The following is a 20,757-nucleotide window of genomic DNA, read 5'->3' as shown; positions in this document are numbered from 1 at the left end:
TGTTTCTTTGGCCAGTTTGGCTGTGCCCCCTCCCAGCTTCTTGTGCACCTGCAGCCTTCTCAGTCGGTAGAGCATGGAAAACCAAAAAGTCTTTGACTAGTGTAAGCACGACTTAGCAACAACTAAAACATCGGTGCATTATCAACTTTGTTCTCATCCTAAATCCAAAACACAGCCCTGTACCAGCTACTAGGAAGGAAATTAACTCTATCCCTGCTGAAACTAGGACAGTAAAAGCTTCGTATCAAATTGTTCCCATATTATTTAATTCCCCCCCCCCCCCGCCCCTTTTCTTCTTTTGGAGAAATCTTTGTTGCATTTGAAGTGAGACCAGTTTCCAGATCCACAGCCACTGTATTTCGGAGACAGCTGCACATTTATGGTGTCTTATTAATGACTTCAGCTGTAACTGTAAAGCAAACTCTTGCTTTCCTCAGAAGCCTGAGGTCATTGCGTTATATTTAGGTCAAGACTGTAATATGCCATTCTGTGGTATAATTCTACCTTTGTAAAATTCATGAATTGTTTAAAGAAAATAGGCAGGACAGCTGCGATCAGTAGGAGCTTGTCGGCAGTGATCACTGTTCTGCGAAACTGTTTGCACCAGCGTGTGGAAAACCACCTTTAAGTCTCTCTAACAATGTCCAGCTTTTTTTCATGGCTTAAAACCTCACAGGAGTGGTTTTTTGCTGCTCTGGCTGGTTGCTTGTTTCTTTCAGAATATTATTTACAAATAATACTAGTTACAAATACTTGTCTTTTGTCATGGTTTCATAACAATTTTCTCCTGAGCTCTTTCATGGATCTATTACTTGTAACTTCAGCAAGTATCTAAGAGGTTATTAACCATAGTATCTAAGCAGTAATGGTTTTGAAGAAAGGGACAAAGACCTAGTTGGGCATCTTGCTGGAAGAGGCTCTTTGGAACAGGAATGGAGATGGGGAGGACTGCAAGCATGGCCGAGGTCCTGTCTTTAAAAGGAGATGACAGCAACATTGCTTGTGTGGCCAAGTAAATAGAGGGAAGGGAGAGGAACTGACTGCACCGTGTTAACACAAGAAAGAAGAACTGCAGAGGGAATAGAGTGGCTTAATCTCAAGGACAGTATTGCTACAAGATTAACTTTTTATAAATGTTCTGTGAGTAATTCCATGCTGAAATTCAGCAGAGTGATGTTTGGAACAGACTCCCAGCTGAAGTAGCTTGAGCAGAAAATTTAACTTTTAAATTGGAGCTTGATGCATTTATCTGGACTATATGCAGTTGCTGCTTTCAATGGTTCCGTAGAAGTCTTTCCACAGAAAAGTAAAGCGTTTATGTAGGCTGTGGGACATAGCCTTACAAGCTTTTATTAACAACCTAATTGATAACTTCCTCTGTTATCGAATGCAAGTGTTCCTTTAAATGTGGAAGTGTGATAAAAATAGCGCCGAAGCACTTATTACTTGAGGCAATTCAGAAAGTCCTTACTGCTTTTTGTGTCAAGTAGGTTAAGCAGCCCCGAAGTGATTTTTTAGCTATCTTTTATTTATGAAGACCAGCCCAGGTGAAGCAGGAGGCATGTGGGCAGCCCTACCTTCGGTGCTGGGGGGCAATGGTCAGCTTTGGCTGTGTTACTGTCTTAAGACTGGTTGGCTATTTCCTATTCCTTCAGCCTTCCCAGGCTTTCTACTGGAAGGGCTGATAGTTGAGGATCTTCTCATTTGCCTCTGATACCTTTTCATGCCAGTTCTGTCAGCTTATTCTCATTATTCAAGTGTTACTTATCCCTTAATATCTTTCTTTCTCTGCCCCCCTCCCCCCGAAGTGTGTTTCCTTTCTCTTCCCTCCATCACTTGTGATATTTGCATTTCAGGTTAGACTTCATCTCCTCTAGTAAAACAAGCTCTTTAATCTCCTTCTCATCCTAGGTGCCTTTCTCTGTATCAATTCTGGTTTTAAATTTGAACCCAAGAGAACAAGATTATACAGATAACACAAATGAAATGGTACTTTTTAAAATAGAATTATACGAAATACTCCCTTATTTCCTGGTTCTCCTGGAAATATTTTGGCTGAAATATTCTAGAAGTGCATTTACTTTTTGTTTTCTGTCATACCATATTGACATGAACTTGCCAAATACTACTACATCCAATTTTTAAATTATAGTATAAAAGAGCAGATGAAAAAAAATCTAATGATGATTTAATACTTAAATACAGTCATTCTTTTGGATTCTGAATATATAGGCTTTTATTCTATTTGTCTTCAAGGGTACTAATTTTAGAGTGTTAAGTCTGAGGAAGGTGTTCCTTTAGCGAGCAATGCTTACCAAGAGTGATTATTCTGAAGGAGAAAAGCTGCAGTCATGACATGGGTCCTCTGCTGCTGTGGTTTGATATTCTTCTTTTCTTTCCCCTGTCTTAATTCCCTCCCATCCAACAAATCCCAGCAATGCTTTTTATTCAAGGTTCTGACTCATGTAGGTCATAACCTATGGGAAAGCACATCTACTATGTCTCCATTGAGGTTTGGAAAATTACACGATGGTAAAGCTGGCTGGTGATCAGACTACAGAGCACAACCACTTTACGTGCTGGTGACCTGCTTCTCTCCACCACCCTGACTGCTGAGAGAAGTGTGCTCGTTTTCATGTGCTAGCACCTTGGTTTAGTCTTTTGTAAGCCAGAGCCCTTAATTCTTCAGGAAGCCATGGCAACTGTAGATGACAACTTGGTGCTGGCCCACAGGAGTGCAACCATGTTATCTGCTGAAATGTGGGCATTGAATTATTGCTACTGGCTACAAGATTATTTAATTTGGGACATTTTTGGTTGTATAGCATGTGCAGCTTTCCATATATCTGACTGAAGGAAAAAACAGATATTGAGATAAGGAGGAACTGTTTCAGACCTGTCACTTCAAACACTGCCCTTCAGGTGTTTCTGTTCTCTCTGTTTCTGTGATTCTGCAATTTAATCACCCAGCCCATTTTTCACCCAGCAAGACAGATTGCTCCCTGCAAAGCAAAAGCCAGCGCATTGTCAACTTCAGTTTTGAAAGTTCAAATTTACACTTAGCATCTTGGGGGAATATTGTCTGGCCTGATTCTGGCATATTCTGTGTATCCTCGGGTATCTCTCTGTAACTAACTCATCTAGTTCCTCCTGCACGTAATGTCCTGCTCCAAAGGTTTTCCTTAGGATGGTAACATCTTTTAAATATTGTAGACCACCGGGCTTTCTCTTCTGTTGCTTCAGCCTGTTTAATGAAGGTGGGCTTTAATCTTTACTTAAATGATAGAGGATTTAGTTGATGAATACATTTGCTGTAGTTACTATATTCATAATTTTTTTTATACGTTGAGCCTCAGTATCTCTTTCATCTGTGTACAGATATGCAAAAGGGGGGGGGAATGTTTCACAGTGTGTGTGTGTGTATTCAGGACAGATAAAACTGGAATTGTTGCCTATTGCCATCTTTTCCTCAGACTTCTGCTTTGAGCCCCCTTTCCCGTGGTGTGTAAGGCTTTGCTGAGCTGTAGTTGTTTCCCCTAGAGTTGCCCCCAGTGGCTGGCTGGCTCCGGCTGCTTCTCTGACCAGAACAGCTGTTTGCCATAGGTAGGCCAATGGAAAAATAGATTTTGTTTACTTCGGCAACCCTATTTTGTACATGTCAAGTGTTTCTAGGTCACGCACCCACAAGCTTGTCTAACTGTATTACACTGTTTCATAGTGGATAGTATGTTGTCCTAAAAACCTTGCTTTGCTTGTATTCTAAGACTTATTAGGGCAACACTTTCTGAATAATCCCTATTGCTACTGTAGGTGTCTCCAGAAAAAAAAAAAGTAGAGCAAACAGAAAAACAGTAAAATTCCTGATGTGTCCATCTCTTGAAGGTTGCAGGTAGTTTTGGTCATCCTGCTTTAAAAAGAGTGTAATCGAGCGATATAAGGTACAGGAAGGAGCAGCAATGATCAGAGATGGGAAGTGGCTTCTTGAGGAGAAAAGGCTGGGTTAAGGCTCCACAACTCCTATGGGTCACCCCATGCTGGGTAAACACTTAAAGCAATGCAAAACAAAGTACACCAGAGAAGACTCAGAATTTGTCTTTAAATGACATGCTGTCTTTGTCTAGATTTTCCTCGATCTTTTTTTAAACACATTTGGAATTTGCCATGTTGCAGAACTGCTAAGTGGTTACGGTTATGGACTTTATTAATTGGATGTTGTCTTTGTCATTGAAACAACATGAATTACAGCTTTACATTCCACTTTTTTGAGGAATTTGGGCAGCTTTAATGCATATCTGGCTAGAGATTATCTGTTTTTTAAAAAGGAGTTAGCTGGAAATAAGTCTGTGACACATGGCGATACTGGCCAAACTGTCCTCCCTCCGCAATTGATTATTTTAGCAAAGAAATTCTGTTGCTGATATAAGTATCAATTTCTACAGCAAAATGAGCTAAATTTGGGAAAGGACTAATGAACTTCATAGACACTGTACTATATGTCTAGTAAGGAAAGATCTCTGTGATGAGTCCCTTTCAAGTTAGTTCTTCTTTATCCAAGCAGACCTTGGCAAGGAATAGTTGCGATTTTTTGTTTGTTTGTTTTTTTAAAATCAAGCTAAACTTCTGTAGATGCTATGTCAAACTGATTTTCTTTACAAGACCTCTGAAAAATGACATATTTGAAGTGATAGATAGTTTATATAGGAAAGTTTATATAGGAACTTTTCATTTTGCTTTACCAAGTTCTTTTAAAAGTACTCCTTCACTTGCAGTAACATAGACAGTGATGGAATAGGTAGTTGTACAGTCTGTGCAGTTGAAGGCTGTTCTGAAAACTAAGCTTTTATTTGACTTGTCAAAGCTTCATTTTTAGTGTGTTTTTTTCCTTGTTTTTCTTTTTCTTTTTTTTTTTTTTTAACTGATCCCTCTTCCTAAGACTCTTGACTCATATTCAAGGATTCCTTAAAAACTGTCAGTAAATTACAGATGAGAAAAGAAAGCAATTCAGAATTGCTGTGGGAACTTGCAGCCTGCAGGTGGACACCAGTGACAAAATGGTCTGTTGGAGATGCTCTTGAAATGAATCTTAGACATTAGCATGATAACACAAAGTATGAATCGACCAGTTTCCTCATATTTTTCTGTGAGCTCTTTTGTTCTATACATTTATCTTCCCCTTGAGCCATGATAGTGACTATAGTTAAAGATATTTATCTTTCAAGATATGAGTGAGAATTTATTTGAGAATATAGAACTGAGAGCTCTTGTGGCAATAAGAGACAGAGGAGAACTTAGGCAGGTGAACTCTTGCCACTGGAAGCATCTTGGAAATGAAAGCAGCTTGTGCCTCATGGATGCATGCTGTTTACAGAATATAAAAAGGTGTTTGTAGCTTTCATCAGAGTAGGACAAAAGCATCCACTAGTTTAGCATTTTCCAGAATCACTCTAATTCCCAAAGTGTCCTATTTGTGATAATTTCAAACATCTGGCTGTGTAGAATAGAAAAACATAACATCTTCATTCTGTCTAGTTATATTCTAGAAATATAACAAAGTGAAACAAAGTCTAGTTGGAGGCAAGTAACTAGTGGTGTACCCCAGGGGTCAATACTGGGTCCAGTCCTGCTCAGTATCTTCCTTAATGACCTGGTTGATGGTGCAGAGTGCATCCTGAGCAAGTTTTCAGAGGACGCCAAACTAGGCGATGTAGCTGATATGCCAGATAGTCATGCTGCCATCCAGAGGGACCTCGACAGGCTGGAAAAATGAGCAGACAGGAACTTCATGAAGTTCAGCCAGGAAAAGTACAAAGTCCTGCACCTGGGGAGGAAGTGCACCAGTATATGCTGGGGGTCACCCAGCTGGAAAGCAGCTTGACAGAAAAGGACTTGGCGTCTTGGTGGACACCAAGTTGAACATGAGCCAGCCATGTGCCCTTGTGGCAAAGAAAAGGATCCTGGGCTAAATTAGGAGTATTGCCAGCGGGGAGGTAGTCCTTCCCCTCTACTCAGCACTGGTGAGGCCCCACGTGGAGTGCTGTGTCCAGTTCTGCGCTTCCCAGTACAAGGGAGACATGGACAGACTGGAGAGAGTCCAGAGAAGGACTACTAAGATGGTGAAGGAACTGGGGCACTGAGGAAAGACTGAGAGCTGGGGCTGTTCAGCATAGAGAAGGCTCGGCTCAGGGGGATCTTATCAAGGTATATAAATACCTGAAGGGAGGATGCATAGAAAATGCAGCCAGGCTCCTTTCATTGGTGCCCAGTGACAGGACTTCTTTGTAAAAAAGCTTCTTTATATTCTCATAATAAAATGCAAAACTCTTGACTTAAAGGCTAGAGCCTGCCCAGAAGAGTATTTTAAAACTTCTGCTGAGGATGCAGGAGATAAATTGGTGCTTGTAAATGGCTGCTCAAATCCATAATGGTATGGTATCTGCTTAGAATAGCTCAGAAAAACACCCTTAAAAAGAAAGGACCTTCTAAATACAATCTTTAAAAAAAAAACAAACAACCCTCACCACCAACAACAACAAAAAGAAAAAACACAGAAACCCAGAACAAGAAAACCTTTCAGCATTCAGATAATCACCGATTTCAGCATGTGTTTGTATGCCTTTCTGAGCCTGGATTGATTATGTGTATCTGGATGGAAATCTGCCTGGCACTTCCTCCAAACTGGTACCAGACATGCCAATTAAGAATTGCTTTAGGTAGTGATTTTGAAGATGGCAATCCTTTTTAAAGTATGCACTGGGTTCCTTTTTTTATCTAGCAATGGGAAGTTTCCTTCATCTCTTCACAGTAACACAGACTTTCTTCTTGCTGAAGCAATTTCCGCGTCATTTATCAAGGCACTTGCACTTAATTACAAGCTGTGAGTTGCTTATCAGGGGCTTGGAGGTCACCTCACCCAATAGTTGATGCAGCCAAGGGAAGCTGCTGTGCAGCCACAAGGCTAGAGATGCATGGCCTTGGTGGTGCTGACAAGGGTACAGGAACGCTGCCAGGACCGTCTGGGTTGTTGCATATTCATAGTTCAGTAGTACCCATGGGAAGAGAAGGTCTGCTCTGTTACACCAGCCCTGTTGGTGGGATGTGGTGGGTGTTGATATATTTGTAATGGAGACATTAAATGAGGTATTTTGTTTATATCTACTGTGGACCAGCTGAGATTATGTATTTACTGGAGATTATAAATCAACGTTTTATTGGTTCCCCCAGACAGACACAAAGGTATTTATTCATCCCTTTTCTGTACAGAACTCATTAAGTAATGCATGGGAAAACAGCTGTGAGTCTTCATATTTGCAAATGAGTTTCAGTCCATTAAAATTGTGCTGTGAGACTTCAATTGCTGAAGTTTTAGGAACAACACATGGCTGATTGGCCATATGTAATATTGAAATGTTGCAGTTTTGCATTTGTGAAGGGGAGCATCCTGCAGGAGAGAATTTGTCTGAATGTGGAAGTGTGGTTATAGAAGAAAGAGAACTATGGAGAGATATATATTTATTTATTTTTAGACTTACTGCTGAACAACAGACTTAATGGCAGAGCATCTAATGTTTGGATGACAGTTTATCATCAGTGAGGACTACTGTCTCATAGGCAGTTGAAACAGTGCCCACCTTGAGAAGATAAGGTTTCTATGTAGCGAAACTCTGTTTAGTTAGGTCAGTTGGAAAAGCAGTAGACAAGCTTTCATTGAAAGCAGTCCTTCAACAGGTCTGAAGTAAAGACCTCAAAATACCATGGAAGTTGAGAGCGGTTGCTTATAATTTGTCATACTGCTTTCTCTTGTTCCACTGAAACACAGTTAGCACATGTAACTAAACTTAGAGCAATTGTTTATATTGTTTATATATATATAAGGTTTGACTTTTTGCTTCTTTGTCAGACTTAAAAAAGGTTGACTTTTTCACTTATTGTAGTTGCCCTAATAACAGACAGTATCTGTCTACGAACCTCATCTTACGCTGTGTTAGTTAGACTCTGCTTCAGAAGTTTATGAGCAAGTAAACCTTTTAGATGAAGATCTGCCTGTCGCCTTAGTGCTTGAGTATCTGATAATATTTACAAATCTGTTATTAAGCAATAAATCTAAAATTACTTGACTTGTGACTTCCTTCCCAGTGTGATTCACACACTGGGGAGATAACCACCATTTAAACCTTTTTGAAGGTTCTGGATGATTAACATTTCAGTTTTAATTTCCATTGTCCTTTGTAAAATCACCCATTATTGCAAATTCATTTCCTAATATGTAAATTTGTCCTTTACAAACTGGATGTTAATGCTGTGGTAAATTGGTCAAGCATCACAGGGTAGCATGCAGTCATTGAGTAGTAGGGTGTATTTTCTAGACTTGTGTTTCTTAGTTTGCTTTTGAAACCATTGGCAAAAAGTAAAATCAGGAGATATATTTGTGATTAGTATTTTGAAGGTTTGTTTTAACTTAATGTAAATGTCAAATTAAAATGAGATTTTTTTTAATCTAAAACAGATGTCACCATTAAAAAAGTGTCAGTTAAATATTCAGCTGTTTCAGTTTGTTTAAAAACAACAGATGTGCTTTGTGGTTTCTTTGGTTTTTTCCTTATCTTTGATATACCTTAGTCTGACCTTTATCACTTTTAGTTTGGCAAAATATAACTGCACAAAAAAAGAATTGCATCTAATGTAATTTCTAGGTGCCCTGAAGCATTTTGCTTCGCCTCTTGCTGCAGCCCCGGGAGGATGCAGGTCTCTGGAGTTGTGTGTGTCGCAGCTGCCAGTCCCACAGGGACATCTAAGGTACCATAGGGCATCAAAATGATACTATATGCTTATGTTCAAGCAACTGAATCTTATCCTTTTCAATTATATTAATTTACTATTATTTTAATTTACTGTTTTATATTATTTATAGAAGTTAACCTGAGTCTACATGCTTTGCTGAGAGGAAGTGTGTCTGAAATTTTGCGTAGTTCCAACGTGCCTCTAATATTTCTTTCTAAAGAAGCCCAAGTATATATGCTGGCTGCTGATAATAATCCCGTTTGAAAGCTTGCCATTTCCCATTGCTTTTCTCAGAAATTAATAAGCAGTGAAGACACGTTACGCCATTTGAGTGTTCAGTAAAAAGCTAGCTGTTACTCCAATAAAAAGTTGGACCAAAAAGCATCTTGGAAACTTGTAACAGATACTTTAAGTCTCCCTCTCAATATGTACAACATGATCTAACATGCAATTTAATGAACAGAAGGTCATGGGATTTGGACACCAACCACTTTAAAGGCTGTTTTAAGTCCTGATCCAAAGGTGGTTTACTCAGTAACAAAAACCTCCCACTGACTTCTGTGAATTTCAGCTTAGGATTGTACACCCTTAAGTCTGATAACTTGCTGTACTGTTTAATACCTGGGAAGACACTGAGACTTCAGAAATCTTGTTGTCAGAGCTATATCTGTAGTAGTGACATATAAAAATAAATATCCACGTGGGTGCAGAAGCGAGGTGAAATATGCGTACTACCTGGGTTGCCTTTGTTTTAAATGAGAAGGTAAGCAATTCGTAACTCTGTTATTAAAATATATTTTGACAGAAGTGGGTTACAGGAAGGGTCATGCAAAGAGAAAACTGTGTCCAGCAGGGATGCGACTGTTAGACAGGGAGGTTAGTGCCGCCCTCTGCAGCCAGAGGAGGTTGTAGAGCGGCATTTGGAGTGGCACGAGGAAGGTAGTTGTCCTGCATGTTACGTGAGTAGCTGGTCTGAAGCCGGACGTACAGAAGGTGTACTCATTTCTCAGCTGCCTCATGATCATCACCTCTATGCCATACCCTTGACTCAAGGAAGAGAAGACAATTCTAATGCTAAGAAATTAGTTCCATCTCAATGCTTTTTCAGTCCTTGGCCCCAGGCCAGTGAGGTTGTCCTTTACATTTAGGAGTGTTTTATGTGGCACAGAATAGATTAACAGAGAAATGCTGGACTTGTGCAGGCTTCTCAGCTTTGCACACGTGAGTAAGTCTACTCAGTCTGTTCTGAGCAGGGATGTGATTTTTTTTGTGTGGCAAACAATATTTCTCATAAGATATGAAGTTTTCGTGCCAACTCTCTATTAAAGATAGTAAGATTCAATTACTTGAATGTAAGCATATAGTATCATTCTGTTGCCCTAGGGTACCTTAGATATCGCTGTGGGACTGGCAGATCTGACACAGAAAACCCCTGGGGCTGCAGCGGAAGGCGAGGCAAGATGCTTCCGGGCATTTAGAAATTACACGAGATGTAATTCTTCTTGTCTCTGTGTGTGAGATTATATTTTGCTAAACTAAAGTTTAAAAGGTGTTCCTGCTTCTTGTAGGAACATGAAAAAGAAGAGACTGCCACATCACTGTTCCTGGACATTTTGAGTATCTTGCATTGGATGCAAGAGACTTTTGTCTCTTTGCTCTCCACATATAAAATGAGTAAAACGTCATTTTACGTGGGAAAGGTATTATACAGAAAAACACTGCTGTTTTTAAAGTGTTCAGTGCTGTAGTAAACCCGTCATAACCCCAACCCCCAAGGAATTAATTCCAGAATTAATATTTAAAGGAGTTTGGAATAGTGACTGGTAAACAGACCTGCTCACTGAGAGATCACAGTTCATCCTGTGCACTGAATGAGAAAGAGAGAGTGAGTATCTATTTTGGTACGATCTCCTGCCAGTTTCAAGCAGTAGAGCTAAATGAGCCCTCGATAGCTCCATGAGGCAGCGTGGCTGTTATGCTGGGATGCAAAGCAGGGCTGGAGTCCTCTGGGCAGTGCCCTGTGCTACCCCATGTGCAGGCTGCTGCCTACGAGGAGGTGTTTGGGGCTTGCGTTTGGGGTGCAGTAATTTCCCTGTGGCTCTAGAATGGACAGGAGACAGGAATGTGGGAAGCATGCCCTGGGGCAGTTGGGGTCAGGGATGCTCGGCTGGATGTGGGGGTCTCCACAGCAGAGAAAACCAAACTCGGAAAGAGAGCAAACGAGGAGCCTGACTACGGTGTAGTCATTGATACTCGGTTGGGAATGGGGAGTGGGATGCATGTCCAGATTACACTTTTTAAATAAATGAATAGAATTATTTGGAGAGAGGTGGAGTAGAGCCTGTGGCAGTCATGTATTTCCTTACTCAGTCTTTTTTATCCTGTCGTACATCTTGTACTGGAATACTTAATTGGGCCTCACTAGATCTTTGCAAAAATGAGTGCCCACGTACACGGCAGTACAGCACTTCTTCCCACCTCTGTTGTATGACCTTGTCAACGATTCAGTTCTCCCTTTTAAAATTTTTATATATATGTGCATATTCTTAGCCTTTTCTGTGTTGAAAGTGTCCTCAAATTTTATCGAAATCTTCCTAATCAGGGAAAATATTAAATGTAACCCGTGCTTAAATAGGTCATTGAATTTCATATAGACTAATGGTTGAGCTGTCAGCAGTGCCTGTTGACATTTTCCCCATGCCAGTTTCTTTTCCACCTTTTAATTGTTACAGTAAGTTCCCTTTTCTGCACTTTAGCTGATAGATCTCCGGTATAATTTAATCTTGTCTAATTTGCAGTTGATAAATCCATGTCGTGCTTTATCCATTTCCTTTTTTTCCCCCCACCTGGTATTTCTGCAGCTTTGCACTTTATTATATCAACCATTGAATGAGTCTGTGGCTGTCAAACTCGCTCTGCTTATTAACTGTCTTTTGTAAATAGATCGAAGCTGTGTTTTTCATGCTCCAGCCTAAGCAAATATCCATAATGTGACAGTTTAAAATTAAAATCTTGCCATCTTGACATGTTGTTTGTACCGATTCTGAGCAGGTGATGAGTCAGGTCCCCTGTAATTAAAATATTTAATGCTCTTTAAGTTTTTCCTGAGATAAAATGGGATGTGGTTGTTTTAATTTCTCTCAGTAGTGCCTGTGTGCTTCTCCTTACTGATGACAACTGAGGTGAAGTGTTAATGTGTCTTCTAAGTCATGCCTACACTGTCTTCCATGCCTACGCTGTCTTCTGCCTTTACCTTATTATTGCTCCTGAGCATTGTCCCAATTTGTATCTTGTCCTATTCCTTCTTAAAAAGGTTAGGGAACCTCTCTTTTCCCGGCTTCTTTTAATTCTCTTTATAGGGTCTAATTCAGCTTGATTTTCAGCAATTTGTATTTTATACTTTCAGACCAACAAATGTATGGACCTTTTAAACTCATTTTAGTCCTTTTATTTCTTTTCTGTAGTGGGATGAAGAATTTGAACATGAATAATGTAAATTAAGAGAAAAGCAAGTAGAATGCATGTTGTATAGCATTGAATAGGCATCATCCGAGAACTTTTGAAATTAATGGAGAAGTTTCTATTGACTTCAGTGACTTACTGATCAACTCATGCCAGCAATGGCAAGTGGGAGCATATTTATGATTGTTTTACTTTAAGGTTTTAAAAGTTAGCATAATAAAAAGTAAAACAGAAATCTTTCATAGAGGAAATAAAGGAAGCTCAGTGTCTTATGTGGTGAAAATAGAGGGCTTTTTATTATACTGTCAGGGTCTGTTACTTATTGCAAAGGGTAAGTTCAGAAGTTCAGTCTCGTTCATAGCTTTTTCAGAATAACACTTTCAGAAGAGTTATTTGAGAGAAATGTAACCAACTGAAAAACCATACACTATGGGAGACTTTAAAAGGGGTGAAAGCTTATTCCAATTAAGTCTCCATAGGTTGGCAGAATGTTAACAACAATATACAGGAGAGACTTTTTTTTTTTTCCTTTAAAAAGTGTCCTTGGCATTGTGGAAAAAACCTGCAGGAAAGATGATGTGCTGATCAAGAGTAAGATTTTTATCTAAAAGTATTGTAGAAAGTTCTAACTCCCTATAAACTTTTTTTATGTGGTACATAGCAAGTGTATTTATATTACAGGAAATAATGATAGAGATTAAATAAAACAATGAAAAATTTTTTAATGACTTTGTATGAAAGAAGTGTCTGATTCCAGGCAGACATAGACTAAAACTGATCAGTTGTACTGCCTGTTTTCTTAAGTTATTCTTTACAAACAGGTACCTATTTTTTAATGTGATTCATTAACTGATCTTGAAGTCTTAACATAAGTTTAATTTTCTAATTCTTAAAATAAGACTGAGGCTCACTTATTTATAAACAGATTGTTAGTCACTCTTGGTTCTCCTATATTAGATAAAGTTCTCCACTCAACTGCATTTAAAAAAAAAAAAATTCAGAATGAAGAAATAGGATCTTGAAGTCTTCATGGTAATGGAGGCTCTAAGGAAGACTGATAAACTTGAGCTTTAAATTGTTTGAAAAAATCCCTTTCTCAAGTTGCTTTCCCATCCCAGGAGATTTAAAAAAGAAAGAAAACCTGTCACTTAAAGGGCAGGTGAAAAGTTTCATTAGGAGATACCCTGCATATTCTATGTTAAGTTACCTCAGGCCTCAGTTCAGGTTCGAGGCTTGGATTACATCCTGTACCGTGCAATAAGTTGTGTTTTAGCAGTTGCATTGCTGAAGTGGGAGAATGTAAAATAAAAACTATCAACAGAAAGTAGTTTGGGGGTTTTTGACCTTTGATTTAATTGTGGAAAATTATATTGGAATAAAATTTATCCAGCTCTGTTTGGGGAAACGTGGGCTCTGAATGGATGGATTCATTCTGATGGAGGGACAGGATCCAAACCCCTGGTGCCTCTCGGAGCTCAGTCAACCAGGATGCAGTGCAATCTGCTTTTGATCTAGCCAAGCTTTTGAAAATGTGCTAGACATGATGCCTGAACATTAGGCCCACTGAAGTCTCAGCAGGCTTTTCAGTTGAGAGCCAAGTCTCAAATTAGAAAGCATTGAATCAAATAGATGAATGCTGAACTTGGAGAAAATTACTAAAAAAATTCATCTTGACATTCAGTTGGAACAGAAGACATCTTAAGAACGTGGACAGATCGAGGGCCATTTTGCAGGAGAAAATAATACTGCTGGCACCTTTCTCCTTCAGCTACTTGAAGGTATTCTGTCTTGAGAGTAAGCCCAGAGAGCTAGATGAGCTGTCTGCTGCCTTTCCCAGCCTTTTCCTGGAAGAGCTTTGCTCAGGTCACCTTCTGTAGCTGGTTTTAAATAATGAATGTGTTTGAGGATGTTAACAACTTCATTTCAGTTGATTTCAAAGAAAATTATCAAAGTCAAGTTGTATCTGAAACCTGCTAGCAGTTGAGTAGATTCGTATTAATAGTGTTGGATAGTGCAGCACCTCGTGTTCTTCACCTACACTGCGGTGGGGCTCTGGCAGGTTAGAACTGCCTGCCTTCTGTAAGGGGGACTTGCCAGAGAGGGGTCATCAGTGCTTTGCGTTGGTGGCGATGCTGCAGATGGCTCTCGTGTTTCAGGTCCTTGCTGGAGACTTCCAGCAGATCACTTGCAAGGCAATAGAAAAAGTACTTTCTATTTCATGGTCTTGGGAAACAGGGCTGTCAGTGTTTCATTTGAACATCTGAGCTAGGTTAGTTAATTCAGAGTGGGAAACAGTATAATTCTTAGTTACACTACCATAGAACCAAAGGATGTCTTTAAAGTCCTGTGATTCCCTAAGAGAGTAGTCGGTCACTGGAACAGGCTCCCCAGGGATGTGGTCACAGCACCAAGCCTGTCAGAGTTCAAGGAGTGTCTGGACGACCCTCTTAGTCATATGGTTTAGTTTTAGGTAGTCCTGCGAGGAGCAGGGAGTTGGACTTGATGATCCTTATGGGTCCCTTCCAACTTGAGATATTCTATGATTTTGAGCAGGAGGATAGGTGAAACCCATTTTTTTTATACTTAAATTAGCATGGAAGCCAGCTTAAGAGGTAGAATCAATGGTTGCAAGAGAAAACATTCATAAAGATAACCTCACTCGGGTTAGCCAGATATCTTGTCGTTAAATTATATAGCTGTCTTCACTAATTGCGTTGAACTCTGTATGTCTTCTTTTCTGAATGGAAATGAAAACTGCCCAGCTGTGTGTTAGTTGTACCGGTAAGGCAAATGTTGTGTTCTTCCAAGTAGAAGAGGCTTGTGGTGAGACCTCAGCCTGACTTGGCTCATTCCCAGCAGCTGTGAAATGCTGAACGGACACTGCCTGTATTACACTGAGAACCACAAAACTGTGCTAAACTGCAGATTAGCTGAAGTGTTAGTCAGGATTTTACCCATACTATGACAATTAGAGGACTGAGCCAAATATATATATATATTTTTTTTTTTAGATTAATTAGATTAGACAAAGAGACAACGTGCAGGTATTTGTAACTGTATGAAAATAGTGCTGTACTGTTTCTTCAAGCTAATAAGTGATACTGCTGTGAGTGGGGATGACTTGTAGAATATATATTTGAGTATATATCATATTTTTACATGTATCGTTGTTGATGCTGACGGAAAGAAAAAGCATGTTACATATTTGCTGTTTTCCATCTTCCCTGCCTCTCGCTTTCTATGCCCAGTCAGTTGACGGCTTGAATTCTGTCTTCCTTGGCCCTTGAGTAAGGCGATCTGAGGGGGAAGTGTTCAAACTGCTTACTAAGCTCAGGCAGAAAACATCACTCTGCTCACTGACACAATATGTTGAATGATGAAAAGCTACAGCATTTCCTATCAAAGCTATTTTTCTTCCTGGTATCACTATGGGAGAGTATTACTGACTTGCGTTTGCATCCATTTGCAGGAATCTCGGTGGCCTTACTTATTTGGAGCGATCATTGTTCCTTCATTGATACAAATCGTGATTCTGCCTTTTCTTCCTGAAAGTCCTCGTTACCTCCTACTTGAAAAACATAACGCGAGCAAGGCAGAAAAAGGTATGATGTGTTACTTTGTTGCAACAAAGGATGTTTATTGTAGGGATGCAGGCTGAAAAGTAATTCTGATACCACAGTAAAAGCAGAATATTCCAATAGGAGAAATTCTCTTGGCAAGTTTTTTTTCCCCTCACCTTTTTTGTTTGTCTGTGTGTATGTGTAAAAATAACTGTTGCTTTGATTTTTTTTAAATAAATTAAATTCTCCAACAAACTAACCTATATAGCAATATGCATGGTGATACAAACCTAACCAAATCATCCTCCTGTTGTGTGTCAGCCCCTATATGCAGGGTTCATTCGGGAATGAAAGATGATTTCAGTCTTCATGACTCTCTCTTAGCCAAACTGCAAAGACTGTAGATAACAAAAATACCGATACTGTGGCCGGGTTTTGTTCAGTAGTCACTGTATTTGACCATGTGTTTCTGTAACTCATTAACATTTGTAGATCTAATAAAAACTTTGTACACCTATTTAACTGAAGTTTTTCAGTGTTTCCATATAGCTTGCTTCAGTTTCAAAGACACGGACCAGAAGATTTTGTCCTTTCTTTAGGTTCTATGTATAAAAAAATTTGCTTGGGTGATCACAACTGCTGTATACTCTGCCCCACTACTAAGGTTATTATGGTCATTTGTAAGTTCCAGTATATCATCATGTTATGATTGAGAGAATATTGAAAATAATTTTTTCCGTACTATAAGGATGCATTAAAAATAGGAGTGTACAAAGAAGGAAGGAGCCTGATTATAATACCAAGATGTTTGCAGAACATAACTGAGCTTTGAAAATTATTCCTAAAAAACTTCATTTGAATATAACTCTTAACATTTTCAGTTGCTTGCAAAATCACCTGCAAATTGTGAATCAGCCCCTGAAACGTAAATTTAATAATCTTTCAGCATGAAATGAATGCAACTCACTTGATCTTGTTTCTTCTACTATGAAATGAAAAACTGGCCTTTTTTGTTCTGATGAGCACTCTGAAATAGAAATGGCATACTAATGAAGAGACTCCCATGTTGTCTCAGTTTGGTACTGAATGAAGAATTTTGTAAATGTTGGAGCCTCAAACATTTAAAGATACAGTAGAGTGTTTAAAAAAAAAAGAAAAAAGGAGAGAACAAAAGCAAGAAGACGTTGGGGAGAGTTCTTTAGCTTTACAGAGTCAGGAGAGATTTGGTGAGGTAGAGAACAGGTTTTCCAGGGACCATGAAGGAAAGGGCTTGCCTGCCAGCGATGGTCAGAGCACCCAGCAGGGACTCAGTGGTGAGCAGCTTGGGGCTGGCTGTTGGGTAGTAACTTCTGCAGCACCACGGCTGGGCTGGGAAGAAATACCTTTGGGTGCCAAGTTTAAACTGGCTCATTGCTAGCTGATAAAATTGTAAATGTATTTCCGGAGCTATGGCTGGCAAAGAGTCCGCGTCTGCAATGCTGTTGCATAATATCACACTTGTTATAGGGATCTATTGGAAATACTGCCACAGTACCTGAAAACCTCAGCACTGCCAGTGAAGCTGGGCCTCTTACAGGTAGAGTTTAAAAACTGTAAAAAATTGGCAGTAAAATAACACCACCTGCCTTGAAATTCACACCATTTACTGTTGCTGGTAATGGGCCAACTGCAGTCTGGGATGTTTTCGGCATACGTGTTCTGAAAATGATTTGAAAGCTAATCTAGAAGCATTGGAGGTGGATTTTGGAGTAGAAGACATCAGGAGAGCAGTTACCCACACCTTATTTGGTAGTTGAAGGGAAATGAGCTTTAGCAGCTGACTTGCTGATTATGAGAAAGTGGCTTTCATGAGCCACCTTAAAGACTATAAATTTAGACACTGAGAAAAAAAGAGGAGGCTGATATAAAAAACTTTTCAAAGTAAGTGCTTATCAATAGAAGCTTTTGGACCTGATTAATTCTAAAATACAAATTTAATACTGAGATATGTTGTAGTACAGAGTGAAACTCATTTTGAGTGTAGTCTACAGAGCTTTCAAAACAGCTAGGGACCAATGATTCTAGACAGAGATTTGCAAAGGACCATAGGGCAGTGAGGTGTACACATCCCCTTGAATTTCCCTCCCATTCCTTGCCTATCAAGCAGCCATGCTTCCAGAATTGGCCACCTTTTTGCACGGGCAAGGTAGCCTGTAGGGTATCAGCTGCAAAATAGGTAAGGATGATTCTTAAACATCATTTTGGAGTTCATAATCCATAAAATCCACCTGTAAGGCAGCATAGATCATATCATTTTACGCTTCTGTGCTATAAAGTGTCTACATACCTTATTATGAAGCATGTTAGGAACACAAGTAATTTTCTTACCATTGCACATCCTTTGTAATCCCCTCTCCTAATGTAGATTTGCAAGTGAGAGTATCTTTGGATCTCTGTTCAGCATGGGGGTAGGTGGGGAAGGAGTTGGGTTGATTCATGCAAGGACCGGGCAGAGGACACCTCTGATGTTAGCCCAGAGGTGGGGTTTGGAGCCCTCCTCTCTGCCCCAGGGCACTTGGAGAAATCCAGATTAGGCACGAGCCAAGTCTCAGGTATCTGGAGTAATGCAGTGGAATAATGAAAGCGAGTGGGGGGGAATTCACAAAATAGGAGGGTGAATAGCTGTGAATCAACAATCAAGAAAAATCATCTGGATGTTAGCATTATCTGCAGAAATGGGGGAGGAAAAGCCTGAGTATTAGGGAGACCAGAGGAGTTTGTGGGTTATTTGGAAAAAAAAAACTACTGCTTGTAAGCCATATAATGACAATGCAGTATTCTCCATTTTAATGATGACTACAGTAATGCTTTTGAATTATTTGCCTCTTAGGTTAAATCTGCATATTAATACCAGAAATGTGCAAGTCTTTCTTCTGACTAAATCCTTTTTCTTTCCCCTAACGGATCAAGGCTATTCAAGCAAATATACATTTCACTGTGGATTATATCTTGTTGGAGAAATATAAAACTGTTATTTGTTAAAGGTCTGCTGTATTTAAGTCAGATGACTACATTAGTCTTTATAAAATACTCTAAAATGTATGTGTATGTCAAAGCTTCTAAAATGGAGATGGCAACATTAATCTCCCTAATTGTTTTAGAGCAATAAAAATCCAGTGGGATAATGTAGGTCATGGAGCTTCCACAAAGTTCTGCTCCTGCTTTCATCCCCTCCTTTTCTCCTGTCCTTAGGAGATAACCAGACTATAACTACCGAAATACAAGCGGCCTCATTCTCTTTTTTGGCAGAGGTGTAAAAGAGCATGATGCCTTTAAGTGGCAAATAAGAGACTGAAAGAGGGAGAAGGACCAAAATGTGTTGTGTAAGTGATGAAAAAAGAGCAGGGGTGAGGTTAGAGCAGGCGGGCATCGTGTGCGATTGTAAACCATGCCACCACAAGAGAAGCTACTCCATGAGCACAGGAGTATCAAGGCCCCAGATGAGTGATGTCTCCTGAGCTCCACTAACGGGGATCTACCCGGTTCCCTGCTTTCCCCTTTCTAGCAGCGTAAACAGTGCACGCTGTGGGTGGCTGAGCTGCCATTCGGACACTGTAGCTGACTTGCAGTTGTCTGCTGCCAAAAGCAATGCTAGCAGCCAAGTTCTGCTTGTCCTCCTGGAGGTCACCATCCTGTATCTGACTCCCTGAGACCAACAGGAGCTGAACTATCTCCCATATTCCTGTCTCACTGCTGAATGTAGGAGAACTGATTTATGTGTTGTGGGGCGAGAATGGTGGACTGGACCAACAGCACAATCCATAAACCTGCTTTGCTCAAAAGCTAGAAGTCTGGTAATGGGGAGAGGGAAGAACCATCCCAGCTCCCCTCCCAGGTCCCATAACTAACATTCTTCTCTCTTGGTAAGAAAAGAAGGGAGAAAAATGCCTGACATTTAACTGGTGTGATCCTTCTTCATAATGCTCACCAGACAGTGGAGGAGAAATGGGTATTCAAGTGATTGAGGAGAAGGACTTTGGAAGGAGATTGTTATTCAGTTGCTAGGGAGCAGTGGGAGTGAAGAGTAACAGGGATAGAAACAGGAAGAAAAAGAAAAACCTGCTGCTATAATTACATCAGGCAGTTTACTATCCAAGCTCTAGGATGGTAAGACAGGAATTTGACATTAGTTGTCTATTAGTTGCATGCCAAGTGGACCCTTGATCTGTGACTGTGGCCATGATGCAATATAAATAAAAACAGTAGTAGCAGTGTGATAAAACAGAACAGTTTTATCACTAACTACGTTGCTTATAAACACTCTCAGTTGTTGTGTCTCTCTTGAAGAATACTGTTACAAGGAGGAAACCTGAATTTTCAATGCAGCTACAGTAGCATGTCGTGTAAATCAATACTGGAATTCAGCTGGCATCCCAGCTTGCCAGAGAACAAGAATATTGTTATGTCTTAAGGGTCAAATAACTTAGATATAATGCCACAGTAACATGTTAGTGATGTACAAAATCTGTTCATCTAGTATGTTCAGTCATACATTAAAACTCCCATGGTTATGAAAGAAGCATTATACCAGGTATAATGAGAAGTGTAGATTTAAATTCTTAGAAAGATGATGGATTAGAGTTGTTACCTTTTGATGTGATAAAAAAGTGAGGCCATTCCTGATTTAAAAAGGCAGGTAGCTAATTTTTTACAAAGCCCCTCATGGGACCCACATGGACCTAAGTGACGGGGGGGAATGGAAACAGGTCCCTGCTCAGGGTGCCAGGCAAACCCCCGCCCGGCCTCCCTCACCTTCCCGGTTGCCCTTACAGAACAGATATAGGGCCCTGGAACTTGAGGGCCAGGCAAACGAGGATGTAGATGAAGGTCCATCCAGGAGGTTGCCTAGGGTGAGGCAGTCAGCCCCACGCATTATGACTGCTTCTGGTAGAAAAAAAGGAGGGTGATTGTCATAGGC

General features: G+C 40.0%; 1 protein-coding gene across 1 annotated transcript in view; it reads left to right on the top strand.

Annotated features, from left to right (window-relative positions):
• SLC2A9 (solute carrier family 2 (facilitated glucose transporter), member 9) overlaps positions 1–20,757 on the top strand; it is a 120,965-nt gene that overhangs the window by 29,977 nt on the left and 70,231 nt on the right. Inside the window, exon 6 of the mRNA XM_009328855.1 lies at positions 15,710–15,842. Coding sequence (XP_009327130.1) covers positions 15,710–15,842 — 133 coding nt within the window. The remainder of the gene's footprint in view (positions 1–15,709; positions 15,843–20,757) is intronic.

This window comes from Pygoscelis adeliae, unplaced genomic scaffold (assembly GCF_000699105.1).
Source record: "Pygoscelis adeliae isolate BGI_AS28 unplaced genomic scaffold, ASM69910v1 Scaffold66, whole genome shotgun sequence".
Classification (NCBI taxonomy): Eukaryota; Metazoa; Chordata; class Aves; order Sphenisciformes; family Spheniscidae; genus Pygoscelis; species Pygoscelis adeliae.
This window is presented reverse-complemented; position numbering and strand designations above follow the sequence as displayed.